General features: G+C 38.8%; 1 protein-coding gene across 6 annotated transcripts in view; it reads right to left on the reverse strand.

The window, feature by feature from the left end:
* Nucleotides 1-17893, reverse strand: part of ATE1 (arginyltransferase 1) — a 153908-nt gene that overhangs the window by 76381 nt on the left and 59634 nt on the right. For all 6 annotated transcript variants that reach the window (XM_042960798.1, XM_042960796.1, XM_042960795.1 and 3 more), the window contains 2 exons: nt 4877-5058; nt 1164-1263 (listed from right to left, as the gene is read on the reverse strand). In XM_042960798.1, the coding sequence (XP_042816732.1) occupies nt 1164-1263; nt 4877-5058 (282 nt within the window). The remainder of the gene's footprint in view (nt 1-1163; nt 1264-4876; nt 5059-17893) is intronic.

Below are 17893 nucleotides of genomic sequence, written 5' to 3' on the forward strand. Positions count from 1 at the left end.
TGCGATGCACTTGGCTGGGAAAAGGGTTCCCAGCTGCCTAAATACCTCAGAGAAGCTTTCAAGTCATTCAGAGTCCTCTGGTTACCCATTTTTTTTTATAGGACTAGGCCCTGGGCAAATCCTTACTTCTCTGCTCCTTCTCTTTGCTATGTGCTTCCCCACCAGCCCTACTCTACATCAGGCCACTTACCAAACCACTGGCCTGACCTGTTTTCATGTAAAATGCTTCCCATCTTCACCTAGATTACAAGTTTTCAGAGGAAGATTCATGTTTACATCTTTTTGCCTCTTCAGAGCTTAAAGCAGTGTTCTAAGTAGAGCGAAGGTGTTCGGTTACTGCTTTTCAGGTGGGCAGGATATAGGGAGTCTACTCCTTCACACTTCTCTGTACCTCCCAGAGTTTTTACACACAGTAGGCCACTAATCCTTAGGAAACAACAAAGAGTTTCATTAAAGAGAATATAGAAGGCAAAACTGTTTTAAAAGGGAAATTCTGAAATACAGTTAAATCTCACAATAGTACGATGAATTACAAAGTCAGAGCGGTAAATGCCGTGGTTCTCACTACAGAAAGCTTAATTTCTGAGGCAGCAAAGCGTTATCCTTAATTAACCCATGTTCAAAACCCAAATCCTGTGCCCTGAAACAAAAATTAAAGATTCATCTTTCTATAATGAAAACCTTATGAACATTTGCATTACTATTATTATTTTTATTATTGAAAATACCTCACTGCTTACATTGAGCTCCAATTTTTCTGGACTGTGACTGGGTCCAAAGGAAACAAAGCTAAAACAGAAGGGAGGGACAAAATAAATGGGGCGGTGGGGGGAAGGGTCAGGATCCACCCGGAAATGGTAGATTCCTACTAGTTGGGTATACCCCAAGTAAGCAGGGCCCTGCTGAATGTTCCAGAATACCTGGGATTTTTAAATATTTGGTTAATTTCTACAAATTAACCTGTATTAAGCAAATATTAAGCACCTATGTGTCCAGCAGTGTTCTAAGCCATGAACAAGCCAGATTTCATGCAAAGTTCATGGAATAACTCATGACATACATTCGAAATACGCAACCAAGTTAACCTCAAATGATGAGAAACCAGAAAAGCACTAATTTTCATGAAATGTATGTACAAGCAGACACGTGAAAATCAGCTTTACCTTGTATTTCATCTTGGGACATGAATGAATGTAGAAACCCATATAATAATAGCTGAGTTGAGATGTTTTCTGATGAAGTTGCCTCGTGAAAGCAATTTCTCTGCCAAAAGAAGAATAAAGATGAAGGCACAGTTAAATCTAGCTCCAATATTCAAAGTACTATGTAATCTGACGTCAAATATCTGATGACATCTGAAATTGTGACATTAGGCTATTAAGAAACTCCAAGTGTTGAAAGAAAAACAATTTCAAAAGTACTGTAAGATAACTTTTACTAAAGAAAGATATAACAACACTACATTAGTTTGAGCAAATGCATCTAAGTTCATGCTTTACACTTTATAGAGCTAATTAGTTGATCAAAAATTCAAAGAGCATAAAAACAGAGATCTATTTAGTACATTGCTCATTATCCCCTGGAGTTCTCAAAAGATTAGGTTTATCAAGTTAAAAACAGTGCAACAAATTTTACAAAACTCAAAAGCCAACACATTTCAGGAAAAATGACTCTGATTATGACCATTTACACGCACATCCTTGCAAGTGTGTCTGCTGTAGGACTCTCTCCTACATCGAGACGCTACTCTAATATTTATTTTCCCTAAAACTAAACAGTGGAAAAAAACTATGCTATCTCACCACTTTTCCTGTTTGTTGGGCATAGGCGAGGATTAACCGAACAAAGAAGCTGTCAGCAATGCCCATGCTTGGAGTGGTTTTCATTTGTATCGGGATAAATCTGGGCACAGAACTTCATCCTACCCGCCCAAGTGAATGACTGGCTGTATTTAAGAGTTTTAAGCAAAACTTCAGTACATTTCTAAAGTAAGAGAAAAGTTGTTTCATTTTTACGTTTGTTTCTTGAAGATTTTCTTCTTTTCTTTCTCTCTTTTTTTCTTTCTCTTTTGTAGCAACAAATGCTTGAAATTCAAGTGAATAGCCTGTGCATTTTGCAAGTTCACATTTAAATCACTGAAAAGGTGTGACCCTACAAATTCATCTGTAAAATAAAAGTATCTCTAAATCCAAGCAGACTGAACGTTAGTGGCCTGTAACAGAATAAATCCTACCAACCCTAGAACGAATCCACTTGGAAGGTTCAAAGTGAGGAAGGACGCCCGGCCACAACGGCACTCCGCTTGGTCCTGCACTGCCACTCCCTCCCTCAGCTGTCCGGGCCCAAACCTAGGAGCCATCCTCAACCAATCTTCTCCTCTCACTCCCATGTCCGACCCATGTCGACAAATCCAGCCGGCTCAACCTCCAAAATTTACGGGGGGTCTGACCGCTTGTCATTACCTCCACCGCAGCCACTATGGTCCAAGCCCGCATCCTGGCTCCCCTGGCTGACTGCAACTGACTGGCTTCCCAGTGTGCTCTCTTGCCCCTCTATAAATCCCGCAGAGTGGTAACCAGTCGTCGTTTTACAATATTAATCAGATCAGGTAACCTCCCTATATCTTACCTTCAGATTTTTGCACAGCTGGCTCCTTTCCTTTTTTTCTGGGCTCCTCCAATGTCACCTGACCAAGAGGTCTTTCCTGACCACCCTATTCAAAAAGGACCTCACCCTGGCACTGTGACTACTTTTGTCACAGCATAACGGAGTATCTAAATTTATGTCGTTGGTATTCTCATTACGATCTGCTTTGACAAAGCTGGAAACCCTGTCTTATTCACTTCTATGAATCATGCCCAGGACACATAGATTCTTCTCAAATAAATATGTTAAACAAATGAACTCATTTCTAAAATCCACCTTGCTAACAAAACATAAATTAATGCCATGTTCATGATCCCCAATTCAAACATTTTTTTTAAATCTACAGACTAGGTTATATAAAAATGTATATTGATTATACATTAAAATACAAAAACTAAATTCATTGTAAATTGCTTAAGAAATTGAAGGAATGGAGGGGAAACTAAATGAGTTTCACTGAAATACACTATAATCAATAACAGAATTGGCAATTTACAACCTACTCTCCCCAATTTTGCTTGGAAATGTCAATCTCCTGGCTGCCTTTCCTCTTCCATAAACTCAGCAACTCAGACCACTGATCCCCCAGACCACTACAAACAAGTGACGAGGCTGTAATCCAGTGGCAGCCTCCCCGCTCTCAACTGGCAACAATGTTCATGCTCTCAGTCTCCTTTGCTTCCTCCTCAAAGCTCTCCAGCTCTAGCCGGAGATCTACCAAATCTACCAAATCTCTATTTCTTAGAGATCTACCAAACAGTAAATAGAACTCTTTATAATTTTGCTGGGAATTGATTATTTACTATCTCAAATGCAGCAGGATTTCTATATCTCCTGGTTTATTGAGGCATGAAATGATATTTCATACATAGGCTGGGATTCACTATGTGGGAATAAATATTCATAATGTTTATCTGAGAAGTCTAAACAAATCCATAAGCTACATACTGTAAAGTGGAAAAGTAGATACAAAAATAAAAGAAGAAGGAAAATAGCAATGATTACAAAGTGCTGACTGATTCTGGTACAAAAAAAAAAAGTAGCTTTTCTGAAATAAATACACTCTTCTAAAGTTACAAAATGTAAATGTTTCAAATGATCAATTTCAATTTCATTGATGCCATCAGGAGTCACGAATATTCTTAATTAGCTTATACAAAAATGCAATTAAACACAAAGGAAAAATAAAGGAATATTACAGGGATCAGTCGTAAACAGTGTGTAATTGTGAATCGCTATAACTTATCATTAAGAGATGGCTCAGGTTGAAAATACCAAGATGGAGAATTTTTCTTTGGCCCACTAAAACACACAAAATCTATTATGGACCAGACTTTTCACAAAAATCAAACAGTAATTAAAGAAAAATACCCACTTTTCCAATTTTATAATTCAGAAAAAAGTACATACAGAATTAATAAAAGAAATAATCTCAAAATGTATCTTCCTATGATGTGAGATTGTGACCATCAGACACAGAGACTGGGAAAAGTGAAAATACTGACACAATGAGAAACAGAGACTCAAGTTCCCACATAAGCAATAGAAAAATAATTTTCAATCTTCCTTCCCTTCTGTACCACACATATTCACAGATACGAAGGAATAAAAACAGACCCAGTATTTTCATGGAAAAAGACCCCAATCCTTTTACCATTAGGATAATGCAAAATATCCAGCCGATGCTGCATATATCTGTATCCATGGACATGCAAGGGAAATAATCTTTTGATGAGGGCCAGAGAATTAAGTGGACAGTCAGGGACTTGCCACTCCTATTCTGTATACTTTCTATAATTGTATATTCCTTCCAACAGATTTACATTGCTTGAATTCATTTATATGAGATTCATTTAACCTTTAATTATGAAAAAATATCTATAATAATGATGACAAAAAATATGTAAATACTAGAATATTTAAGGGACATTGAGTGGTTTTTGATAGGGGAGCTTAAATAAAGACATAAACAAAAACACCCCACAAATACAATGACTTCTCCTACACTAGATTACATGGATAGCTTAAAAAGCTAGGGAATTACCATCGGGCACTACCCTCAGTTCTAAAAGTGGTATTTCTAAATATTGATATATGAGAGACTACTATAGCAACAAAATTATTATGAACTATCAAATAGGATTTCTGCTGTTATATGATGAAATATAATCAAGTGAGGAATTATCTGAAGTTCTGTATGACCCATTACAGCTGTCAAAAGTAATCTTACCGTAGTGCAGAGTAGACACCCAAAGACAGAAATGAATAATCAGGATCGTAGTACAAATATACAGATGACACACAGTATGGAAGGATGTCAATCACCCCCACAGCAATGATTCTCCCGTCAAGCCAATACTGCTGGTGAAAGGAGCCATAACCACAATCTGGTCCATTAGGGGGATTCTCCGCCTGTGAAAAAGCAGACATACATGTGAACAGTTTCTTTTCGTTTCTTTTTAATATTTATTTATTTTGGGGTAAGCACAAGTGGGGGAGGGGACAGAGGATCCAAAGCGGGTTCTGTGCTGACAGGCTGACAGCAGTGAGCTCAGTGTAGGGCTGGAACTCATAAACCACGAATCATGACCTGAGCCAAACTCGGACACTCGACTGACTGAGCCATCTAGGTGCCCCTTCTTTTTTTTTTTTTTTTTTAAAGATTTTTACTTTTAAGTAATCTCTACAACTCAATGTGGGGCTCAAACCCACAACCCCAGGATCAAGAGTCACAAGCTCCACTGACTGAGTCAGCCAGGTGCCCCTATCATCTTTTTCTTTATATTAAAAATCTTAATAATTGTCCTGTTATACTTCTACTTTGTAACTCCTAAAATTTCCTGCTGTCATCATCCTCTGCAGTCACACCCTACAAAACTTTTTACTTGTAGAAACACTGACCAAACAAAAGAATGAGAAAAAGAAATAAACTTAAGGTTTTTTTTTAACCTTGTTTAAAAATTTAACAGTAGGAAATACAAATTTTACAGGATAAGTAAATATTAAAGTCTATTTTTCAGTTCCACACAAAAGCTGAGACAGAAATGGTGCAGGAAAGAAAGACGGGGAACACAGAAGGAGAGGGGTGGGTGAGAACAGAACTGCCCCTATACCATCGGCCAGGCCTCATCTGTGACGACCCTCGCACTGGCAAGGCATATGATCCCATTATCTTTTGTAGGTAAGAGTTCCTGTGTAAATAAAAAAGTCTAGGACACTTCCCTTTATGAGCCAAAGGAAAATAATTTCCTTACCATTATCTTAATGTAACTATAATCCCACAAAAGAAACTTAGAGATTTCAGAGTATAACCTTTTATCTGTAAATAGTTGAGTGACACTTTTCATTTTAAGATTCAATGTTTTTAAATATTTATTTATTTTGAGAGAGAGAGCGAGCAAGCGAGGGAGAGGCAGAGAGAGAGGGAGAGGCAGTCCCAAGCAGTTTCCATGCTATCAGCACAGAGCCCAGTGCGGGGGTGATCTCATAAACCGTCAGATCATGACCTGAGCCAAAATCAATAGTCAGACACTTAATCGACTGAGCCACCTGGAAGCCCCAAAATTCAATATGATTTTAAATATAACTGTTACTAAATGAAAATTATGATGCAACATGAAACAATGCTTAGGTAGAGACTAAATGGATGTTAGAGATTAACAATTTAAGTGAACAAATACAACATACACTATACATATATATATACGTATGTATATATATACGTATATATATACACACACGCACACATGTATATCACATACATCATTTTCACACAGCTAAAATCACAGATAACATGTATACACAAAAGCCGGAAGAGAGGGGTGCCCAGGTGGCCCAGTCGGTTAAGCATCTGACTTGAGCTCAGGTCATGACCTCACTGTTTGAGAGTCTGAGCCCTGCATCAGGCTCTCTGCTGTCAGCACGGAGCCCACTTTGGATCCTGTCCCCTTCTCTGCCATTCCCCCGCTCGCACACACACTCACTCTCATCGCTCTCAAAAATAAAAATAAACACTAAAAAAAACCTAGAAGAGAATGAAGAAAAATGAAAAAGTCAGTTTACTAATATTAAAACCAGAAAAAAGACACTACAAGACAGGAAATCTACAGATCAGTATCTCTCATAACACAGATGCAAAAATCCTCACCAAAATCTTAGCAAATTAAATCCAACAATGTATGAAACGAATTATACACCATGACAAAGTGGGATTTATTCCAGGTATGGAAAGCTGGTTCAACATTAAAAAAGTAATTTAAAATAAAAAGCAGTTAATCATGGAAAGATGCTAAAGGAAAAAATCATATATCAATTGACGCAGAAAATACCTCTGACAAAATCCAGCATCCAGTTATGACTAAAACTCAACAAACTAGGAAGAGAAAACAACTTCATCAGCTTAATAAAGAACATATACAACAAATCTACAGCTGACATCACACTTAATGATAAGAAAATTGATGCTTTCCCCAGTAAGATTCCCTTATTCAACATCATACTGAAAATGCTAGTTAGTGTAATAAAACAAAAAAAAGGAAATAAAAGGTATTAAGATTGGGAAGGAAAAGAATAAAACTGTCTTTATTCACAAATGACATGATTTACTATGTAGAAAATCCCAAAGAGTCAATAACAACAAAAAATGGAAATAATAAGCCATCATAGCAAGGTCACAGGACACAAAGCTAACAATCAAAAGCCATTTGCTTTACTACATACCAGCTATAACTGGAATATGAAATTAACAACCCACTGCCATTTTATAAAACCAAAAAAAAAAATTACATGCCTAAATATAAATCTAACAAAGTATGTACAGGATATATATGCAGAAAACTGACAAAATGAAACAAAGAGATGGTAAATAAGTGTAAAAATATTATCTGTTAATAGATTGTAAGACTCAATATTGTTAAGCTGTCCATTTTCCCAAGTTGGTTTATACATTTAATGCAATCCCAATCCAAATCTCAGCAAACTATTTTGTAGGTATAAACAAATTTGTTCTAATGTTCATATAAATAGGCAGAAGACCTAGAATAACTGACATAATACTGAAGAAACAAGTCGAAGGTCTGACACTGCCTACGTCGAGACTTACTGTAAAGCTACAATGATCAAGATAGGGTCTATACTGGCCAAATAAGAGAAGAGTAGAACAATGTAACAGAACTAAAGCCCAGAAATAAGCCCACATAAACATGGTGGGCTTATCCTCTGACAAAGGAGCAAAGACAGTCCAAGAGAGAAAGGACAGTCTTTCTAACAAATGATGCCGGAACAATTAAACATCCAAATGCAAGAAAATCCAAATCTAGACAAAGACCTTACAGCTTTCAAAAATTCAGCTCAAACTGCACCACAGACCTAAATATAAAATGCAAAACTATAAAACTTCTAGATGATAACAATAGGAGAAAATCTGGGTGACCTTGGGTTTTGCGATGAGTTTTTAGATGCAATGCCAGAAGCACAAACCATGAAAGAAATAACTGATAAGCTGGACTTCATTAAATTTAAAAACTGCTCTCTCTACAAAGACACTGCTAGGAAAATAAAAAGTTAAACCACTGACTGGAGAAAATTGCAACACATGTATCGGATAAAGGACTGGTATTCAAAAATAGAAAGATTGTTAAAATTCAACAGTAAGAAAACAAACAGCCCAATTAAAAACTGGGCAAAGTATCTGAGCAAACACCTCACCAAAGAAGATGTACAGGTGGCAAATAAGCATATGAAAAGATGCTCAACATCATCTGCTAGGGAACTGAAATTAAAACACACACACACACACACACACACACACACACACACACACACACACCCCGAGCTAATACTACTCAACTATTAGAATGGCTGAAATCCAAAAACCTGAATCAAATGCTGGCGAGGACGCAGAACAGTAGGAACTCGGATTCATTGATGATGATGGAATGTAAAATGGTACAGATACTTCAGAGGACAGTTTGGGACTTTCCAGTAAAGATAAACATAGCGTTACCATATAAAGTAGTAATCACGCTCTTAGGTATTTATCCAATTTGTCTGACAACTTGGGTCACACAAAACCTAAAGGCCTGCATGCAAATGTTCATAACAATGTTATTCATAATTGCCCCAAACTGTAAGCAACCAAGATATCCTTCAATAGGTGATAAATAAACCATGACACATGGAATATTATTCATCAAAAGAAATAAACTATCAAGCCACAAATACACAAAATGAAGAAACCTTACATGCATATTGCTAAGTGAAAGAAGCCAGTCTGAAAATGCTCCATACATACATTCCAAATACATCCAGTAAAAGGCAAAACTACAGAGGCAGTAAAAAAATCATTGGTTGCCAAGAATTTGGGGGATTTGGAGCAGGGGACTTTTAGGATAAAACTATTCTCTATAGTTCTGTACTAGTGGATACTTGACATTATGCACTTACCAAAACTCAGAACTTTATAAACACAAAGTGAGCCTTAATGGATGCAAGCTAAAAGAAAATCTTTTAGGAGATTAAGGGATCCCAGGAAGGAATGGAGACAGGACAGAGAATCTACCTGTATTACAAATGTATGAAACAACCTGACTGAAAGAGGTCGGTCGGGAGGGGAAAGGTGCTGACTTCAGTAACCTTTGGGGTCTGTAAGAATGAAGGCAAAAGGAAATCCGCACATAAGCATTGTATTCTACCTGATAAAGTTGTTTTCCACGAGACTACAGGTTAACAACTCTGACACTGATACACGTGCCTACTGTAAAGTGATGGAGGTGATGGGAACCAAGTTTCTCACTGTTGAAGTCGTAATTTACAGATAAGCAAGGGGAAGAGGCTAGAACGACCCACAGGGTGATGGATTAGTATTGGAGACAAGCGGAAGAACTCACGTTTAGCTTAATACAGACAAGATGGTTACATACAGAAATATTTATAGGTCTGTATATATCATAGATATGTTCAGACAAGGGTTAGTATGCACACATATGTTTCTTTACTCTGCCAGATGAGAAGGCCTAAATAAAGGAAACCCTAGTAGCAAGAAGCACATCTAGCACTCAGATCTTGGTTTCTCCATGCTGTAGTATAAGGAACAAGGCTCTTTGGAAAAATGGCCAATTCCAGGACTGGGACAGGAAGAGCCCGTTTAAGATGAGCCTACTTCATCGTGTGGTGCCAAAAAAGAAAGAAAGTACTTAACAAACAAAAAGAAACACGCACTGATGGAGTTATATCAAAGAGGCACAGAAGGCGACTGAAAAAGCTCCCAATGGCCAAAGCTGGAACAATTTGAGCAAAAAAAAATAAATAAATAAAATAGTGTTAGATTACAACCCAAAGTATAAAATTAATATCCGTAAGTCCATACTGACATACACGATTGAAAAAACTAATAAATGAGGAAGAAAGACGAATCTCCCATGCAGAAGAATTCCAAAGAGTTCAGGTAGACAGTCTGCCCTAAAGGTAAGGGAGCATTACTCCCTATGAAGTGTGGGCTACGCACAGGAACTCCCTTTCAGAGTACCTTCCAGAGGTATGGGAAGGAACTTAAGAGAGTAACTGCACAGGTGAGCAAGGTCTACAACAGCAAATGAGAAGACCGACTAAGGTGCTAGCACTATTCATGATTTCTAAACCTTCCACTGCTACAGCTAAAAATGTTGTTCAGACAAGAAATATATCTTGAAACTTTTAACAGCTTCCGCCGATAATAAATTACGTCAAACCCCAGTTTTAGCATTTACTATCATATAGGTTTAGTCTTCAGAAAGATATTATTATTTCCCTGGAAATAGGTACAGTTTAAAGAGCAGAACAGGCAACAAACAGAAGCATTAACAAAAAAAAAAAAAAAAAAAAAAAAAAAAAAAGGATATTAACCCATTAAAACTACAACACCACAACTGACACCCATATTCTAAATTGCTAATGGACTTGAAGTCAAATCACTTGTCTCAGAAGCTAGGCTGCTCCAAATATGTAATAAGAAATACACAGATTCCTATACATCACTGAATTTTATGAAAGCCATCTTTTAGATGTAAGTCAGCCCTGAGGCTCTTGGAAATGAAGCTCCCTGTCTTTAAAAGTAATCGTGTAGGAGAGCAATCCCACAGTGACAGGGAGACAAACTGTCAGTCCACGGCACACGAGGTGGGGAGCCTGTCCAACGTCGGGCAGTCAAAAGCTAACTAAATGACTCTGAAATGAACCCGAATTCTTCCACAATTTCAGTTTAGTACGTCATTCTAGGACTCACTAAATCCAATGTGTGCATTCATTCATTAAAAATGTATTTATCAAAGACATAATACATATGGACTTAATAATGGGCATGTTCTCAATAAGTAAATAACCAAAAGACCACGTTAACCCTAAATATAAATCAATCCTGCTTGTTGTACAAGCTTGAAATCTTTTTCCAAACTGCAGCTACCTTCTGAGTTTCCAATTTTAATCATGTCATCCATTCCTGGGACCTCCCATTTAATAACCTCCCATTTGCTTCACTGTTTGTTCTTCTGTGAGTCCACCCATGACCAACATACCCTACCACAGGCATTATTCTCGTGTCTCAATGCCCGTGGAAGTTAACAGTCTTCTCCCTCTGTAAAACCCGCATCTATTTATACAGGTATGGGCTACCTTATAATTATTGAGGAAAAAAGAAGCCACAGGACTATCTACTCTGACCCCCTACTACATCCAGACAAAGAAACAAGAAACCCAGGAGTCAATTAAGTAATACAATCATCATGAAACTATGGAGTTATAAACTGATTCACAAACTATCTTCTTAGCCCCTAGGTCGATGCTATTTTTATGCTATGATAAGAGTATCAGCTAATCATCTAATTCATCGTTTAAATATCCTCACTTTCGAATATCTCTAGGATATACAAGTCACTAAACAAGGCAATATAAAAAACAAACTATTCAATGCATGGTTGTCAACAGCTTTTCTTAAAACCTATTTTGCTGCATTCTTTTTCTTTCCAACATGTTTTCGGACAATTAAAATATGAATGATTTCCTTTTCTCCCTTGTGGGAGCTTCAATGACCTAATTTTTTTTTAAAAAAGCAGATTTGATAAATGGAAAACAATCTCAGTAAAGGCAGGTAAGAAGCTATTTTCCAAAAAGTACATCTGGTTGTTTCCGCAGTACTGATTAATAATGATTTACTATTCCCCAAATGGTAACTCAATCAATACTTTCAAGTTTTTCAACAGGTTAAATGGCAGCTGTGGAAATGGGCTGATGGTGAACCTGAACTATTGATTCCCTTGGCTCTCTGTGAAGATGGGACAGCCGGAACCCCTAGATCACTCACTTCTGGCTAGGAAATCTGGAAAAAATTCTGGGCCAGGCACCTGGGTGGCTCAGTCGGTTAAGATCTGACTTGGGCTCAGGAGTCCCCAGCTGGTGAGCTCGAGCCCCGCCTCAGGTGAGCCCTGCTTCTCTCTCTCTCTCTGCCCCTCGTGGGACTCTGTCTCTCGCTCCCTCTCTCTCCATCCTTGCTCACTTGCACCCTCTCTCACTCAAAACAAAACAAAACAAAACAAAAAGCAAATGAAAAAAAATTCTGGGGGCGCCTGGGTGGCTCTGTTGGTTAAGCGTCCGACTTCGGCTCAGGTCATGATCTCACGGTCCGTGATTTCGAGCCCCGCGTCGGGCTCTGTGCTGACAGCTCAGAGCCTGGGGCCTGTTTCAGATTCTGTGTCTCCCTCTCTCTCTGCCCCTCCCCTGTTCATGCTCTGTCTCAAAAATAAGTAAACGTTTAAAAAAAAAAAAATTCTGGGCCTACCATGTGTCCAATACCATAAACTGAACTGATTTAACTAAGATTCTTCATGCTTGTCTATGAACATACACACATTTGCTGAATCAGCTGACCTAAAAGCGCCATAATAGGCTTCCCTCAAATGCGATCCCTTAGCTCAAACTTTTTTTTTAACACTAAAACATGGAAAGAATACAGGAATTTGAGTGTTAGAGTAAGGCGATAAAAACAAAGAACAATGAGTAAATTTGTGAAATGAGAAATCAGCAGAACTCCTGGTTATGTCTCCCTGAGCATTCAGCAACATCCCTGAAACCCAGACTCATGGGCTTATGACGCCATATGTTTCAATATGCTATTACCTGGATACCTGTTGGTTTTTATAAGTAGCAGCCAGAAATTACCTTTATTGCAAACGTATGTATTTTCAGCAAATACAGACTTGTCACCCTCACCCCCACTAGGTCAGAAAGATCCACATCTTACAACAGCCCCTTCACTTAATTCTCCAAGGGGCTCAGTCCCCCAGCCTCGGAGAGGCCTCTCCAAGTCAGTGACCATTCTGTATTTTTATTTCCTTAAGAATCCTATTTCAATACTTGGGATTGTCGCATTTCTTCAACGTTTTACCTAAAGCCTATTAATTGTTAATACCCTTCAACTGCTACTTAAAAACACAGAAGGTGATACAATTACAGATTGTAATTACGCAGGAAAGTACACTTTATTTGAGAACCAACAGAGGCACAATGACACAGGTATCATGTAAATCAACAGCTCTCAAATTTCTTGGTCTCAAAATCCCTTTAACTTACAAATCTTATTGAAGACCGAGAGATTTTGCTTACTGGAGATATAAGGAGTTTAGGAGATATTTATTGCACTAGATGTTAAAACTAGTATTTTTAAAAAGATGTATTTGTTATTCGCTTAAAAATACCAATGAATCCAGTACATGTTAACATTGTTAAAAAAACAACTACTATATTTTCCAAAAAAATTTAGTGAGAAAAACGGCACTGATTTACATTTCTGGAAATCTCTTTGAAGTCCAGCTTGGCAGAGGAGAGTGGAATCTTCTATCCGCTTCTGCATTTGCTGTCATCGCGCAGCCTCTGGGGAACATCCCCACAAATTCATAAGAGGATGAGACAATACAGAAGAGAAAAACGCTAATAAAATATAATTTTGACCTCGAGGATCCCTTGCTAAGGCTTCAGGGACCACCAGGGATTGCAGGATGTTTCTGAGAAGCCCTCGCATAAATGAATTTTTAAAATCCACAGGCAGCGGGGAAAGATATAAGCAGAAAGCAGTAAGCTACCACAGAAAGGGAGGAGGGCTGAGGGACTCGAGTCCAGCATTCTGAATGAAAGGATCTGGATTTGAGCCCTAACTCCACAGTACACTTTCTGGCTATTTAACCTCAGCAAGGCAATAACTACTTTCAAACATACCCATTTCTGCAATTGTTTTGAAGTAGGCTCCATGCCCAACGTGTGGCTTGAACTCACAACCCTGAGATCAAGAGTCGTGTGCTCTAGGGCCTGAGCCAGCCAGGCGCCCCGGTGTTTCTGCATTTTAAAAACAGGAATCATACTACTGCTCACCCCCAAAGGGCACTGTGAAAAACAAATGATAACGTAAAAATAAAAGCAGACCGTGAGCAAACTGGGGTCGGTTTTGCTTTTGGTTTTAAGGGGTCTGAATGGCACATCCTCAAAGACTATGTCTATGAAATTACATCAGTAGCTCATTTAACAGAAGTTACTTAAAACTGATAGCAGTGATCTTTAATTTCCTCATAAATAAGTCAGTGATGTGATTAACAGTATTTCATCATTTATCTTTCCCACGCCTGCAGTTTGCACAGTTCCGCATATGTGAGAGGGTAAGCAGAGCTGTTTTTCAGAAGCTCCTCCATTTCCAGGATTTAGCTGATAACAGGAAAAAATATAATAAAGCCCGCCATTAGCTACAGAAAAGAAAAGAATGTCTTAAACATTGGGGAAGAACGGCAAGGTTTATGGATAAATGAGCTACGCGGTACGATACCGAAGGCTCTACGTAGAAATGACATCAATATTAATAGGCCAATCCAGTCTTCTAGTTAAACTGCTCCCCAAATGGGTATATTTACTCTGATGAAGCACACCTGTCTCCTGACCCACCTGCCTCCACATACTTCAGTTATGCTTAAAACAAACACTATTAAGACTCAAAGGAACAGACAAAGAGGGAGTCATTCGTCAGGCACCAGAGGCAGCATCTGTTGGAGAGACTTAATCACAGGTTCAAAGACAGTAACAGGGAAAGTCTTCACAGGCTTCAGGAGAGCAGAACCTGAGTTGTCCTCGAAAGGCATCCCCGAGGACCTCTCCCAAATCACACCTGTTCACACAAAAATCTATAATTAGACAATATGCGCCCTGAATTTTTTTAAAAACAAGTTTACGGAGGCCCCCACAGGTAATTACCTTAAGCACCTGATTAAAAGTCTGCACTGTTTTAAAATAATTTATTCTTCCAATTGCTTCACCTTTGTGAAGTGTTTCATGAAACACTGCACTGAAGGTCAGATTCCTTTTAAAAATAAACACCCAAAAATGTGCTAAACCACTACGATATCGAAATCTACCTGATTTCTTTTTTTTTTTTTTTAATTTTTTTTCAACGTTTTTTATTTATTTTTGGGACAGAGAGAGACAGAGCATGAACGGGGGAGGGGCAGAGAGAGAGGGAGACACAGAATCGGAAGCAGGCTCCAGGCTCCGAGCCATCAGCCCAGAGCCCGACGCGGGGCTCGAACTCACGGACCGCGAGATCGTGACCCAGCTGAAGTCGGACGCTTAACCGACTGCGCCACCCAGGCGCCCCGAAATTACCTGATTTCTTAAAAAGAAAACCCAAAACTAAATTTGAAAATTTGAGATGATATGGTCTATAAGAAATAAAGAAAATAAATGAAGTTGGAAAATACAAACAGGAACACTCTTGGTTCCTACATATCACACAGCTGCACTAGCAAGTGATTTAAAAACCAAACATAGGGGCGCCTGGGTGGCTCGGTCGGTTAAGCGTCCGACTTCGGCTCAGGTCACGATCTCACGGTCCGTGGGTTCGAGCTCCGTGTCGGGCTCTGAGCTGACGGCTCAGAGCCTGGAGCCTGTTTCAGATTCTGTGTCTCCCTCTCTCTGTGACCCTCCCCCGTTCATGCTCTGTCTCTCTCTGTCTCAAAAATAAATAAACGTTAAAAAAAAAAAATTAAAAAAAAAAAACAACAAACATAACCAGTTCCTAGTCTGTTGGCAATCAATCAGTACACTAAAGATGCCCAACCAATTAAACACTTATACTGATCACCATCTATATTCCAGTTCAAAGACAATTACAGTTAAAGGATGCTAATAAAAAAGTGCATATAAAAGTAACTATTTTCTGTTATTCTATTCTTCTTGAGAGAGAGAAAGGGAATTCGAGAAGGGGAGAGGGACAGAGGCGGAAAGGGGGTGGGGAAGGGTGGGAGGGAGAGGGAAAGGGAGAGAGAGAGAATATCTCAAGCAGGCTCCACGTTCAGCACAGAGTCCAATGCGGTGTTGGACCCCACCATTATGAGATCATGACCTGAGCCAAAATCAAGAGTTGGACGCTTCACTGACTGAGCCACCCAAGGGCCCCGTTATTCTGTTTTAAGCAACACTTTCTCTGCTCATAAAGAAAGCCTATGAAAGCTAATTTTACTAAGTAACATAAATGACATAATTCCTATAGCCTTAAGCTGAGGAAGAATTCCTTTGATGTTCCTATTCACACAATTCTCTCGAGTTCTATACAGTACTTTATACTGGGTAATCCTCCAAATGCCTCAATTTCATCAGAATCCCTGAGTTAATAAAGATTATCTAGTCATTAGAAAGGAACAAACCATACCAACTGCTTCAATTTTTGTTGATAATCTCAATAAACTAAATAGAATCTAACTTAAAAATTTTAATCAGCTCAGACTGAATTAAGACCATGACAACCTCTGTTCACTTCCAAATTGGGAGAAGGAGCCAAATTAAACAAAACTGTAAAATAAAAGAAGTTAATTACAGTACATTCACATGAAGAACTATTATGTAGTAGTTAAAAACTATTCTTACCAAGAGTTTTTAATAACATTATAAACATTTCTCCAAGTAAAACCGTGACATAAGGTGGCATATATGATCCAAACCACATGAAAAATGTCTTTCTCCATGCATGTACCTACAACCCCCACACAAACTTAAAAAGATGGGAAAAAAAACATCGAGGGCTGTCACCACAGGGTTCATGAATGATACTTTTCTTAGTCTTCTCCACTTTCCACATTTTTTATTGAAAATGCACGAATGTAGAATCAAGAGCTTTAAAAACCAAGGTTGAAGAACTACTAGTAAGTGTTAAAAAGAAGTGTGGTGGGGGGCGCCTGGGTGGCTCAGTTGGTTGGGCATCCGACTTCAGCTCAGGTCACGATCTCACGGTCCGTGAGTTCGAGCCCCGAGTCGGGCTCTGGGCTGATGGCTCAGAGCCTGGAGCCTGCTTCCGATTCTGTGTCTCCCTCTCTCTCTGCCCCTCCCCCGTTCATGCTCTGTCTCTCTCTGTCTCAAAAATAAATAAACATTTAAAAAAAAATTAAAAAAAAAAAGAAGTGTGGTGGCTGCAATCTGATAAAGGCCAAAGAAATTACCGGGCGTCCTTGAAGCGCAGTTCTGGGCTTGATTTTCTATTGATGGAGTTATTTTACAATCTGTTTGGGGCAGAGGTTAACTTACAGATTTCTGTCCAGTGGAACAGATAACCCAAAAGGTTGCAGTTTAATGCCCTGTAAGCCAATAATCAGTTGTTTTTATCTAGCCTAGCAATCTCATCTCAATCTCTTATTCAATTAAATTGTGTGTGTGTCTATATATGTGTATCAGCATATTTTCACAAATGCTCCCTGCATCAGTTTTAATATGCTACTGGTTCTTGTGCTAATTAATGAGTCAAGTAAAATATAACATGTGTTCGTGCTCTATCTGCATGAAGATCGTGATTGTACCTTTCTGAAGATTTAGTTTAGCAATTCTGGCAGTCGGCCACCGAGCAGCTCAAGTGAACTCGCTTGGTGGACACAGAAGGGCCCCCAGGGTCTGTGAAGCCTCATCTTTTCTGGGCTCTCAAAGACATTTCCCCGGAGCAACAGAGCTTCAGCTTGGCTGTGTTTCTCTTCTTCTCCCTCTCTACGAAGTCTGTGCTTTTGTTTTCGTTTCTGGTTCTTCTACTACCAGTGAGCACGTCCCCCTTAGTGGCAGTAATATCTGGATTCGGTTTACGGTCTGTTGGATGGATGACGTAGATCTATTCTCTGCTGGATGAGAGGAGACGGAGACTCTGGTTTGTTAGTCCGCGTCTGTGTATTTGTTGAGTTCAACCCTTTAAGGAGAACAACAGCTC

The sequence above is a fragment of the Panthera tigris genome, chromosome D2, assembly GCF_018350195.1.
Source record: "Panthera tigris isolate Pti1 chromosome D2, P.tigris_Pti1_mat1.1, whole genome shotgun sequence".
NCBI lineage: Eukaryota > Metazoa > Chordata > Mammalia > Carnivora > Felidae > Panthera > Panthera tigris.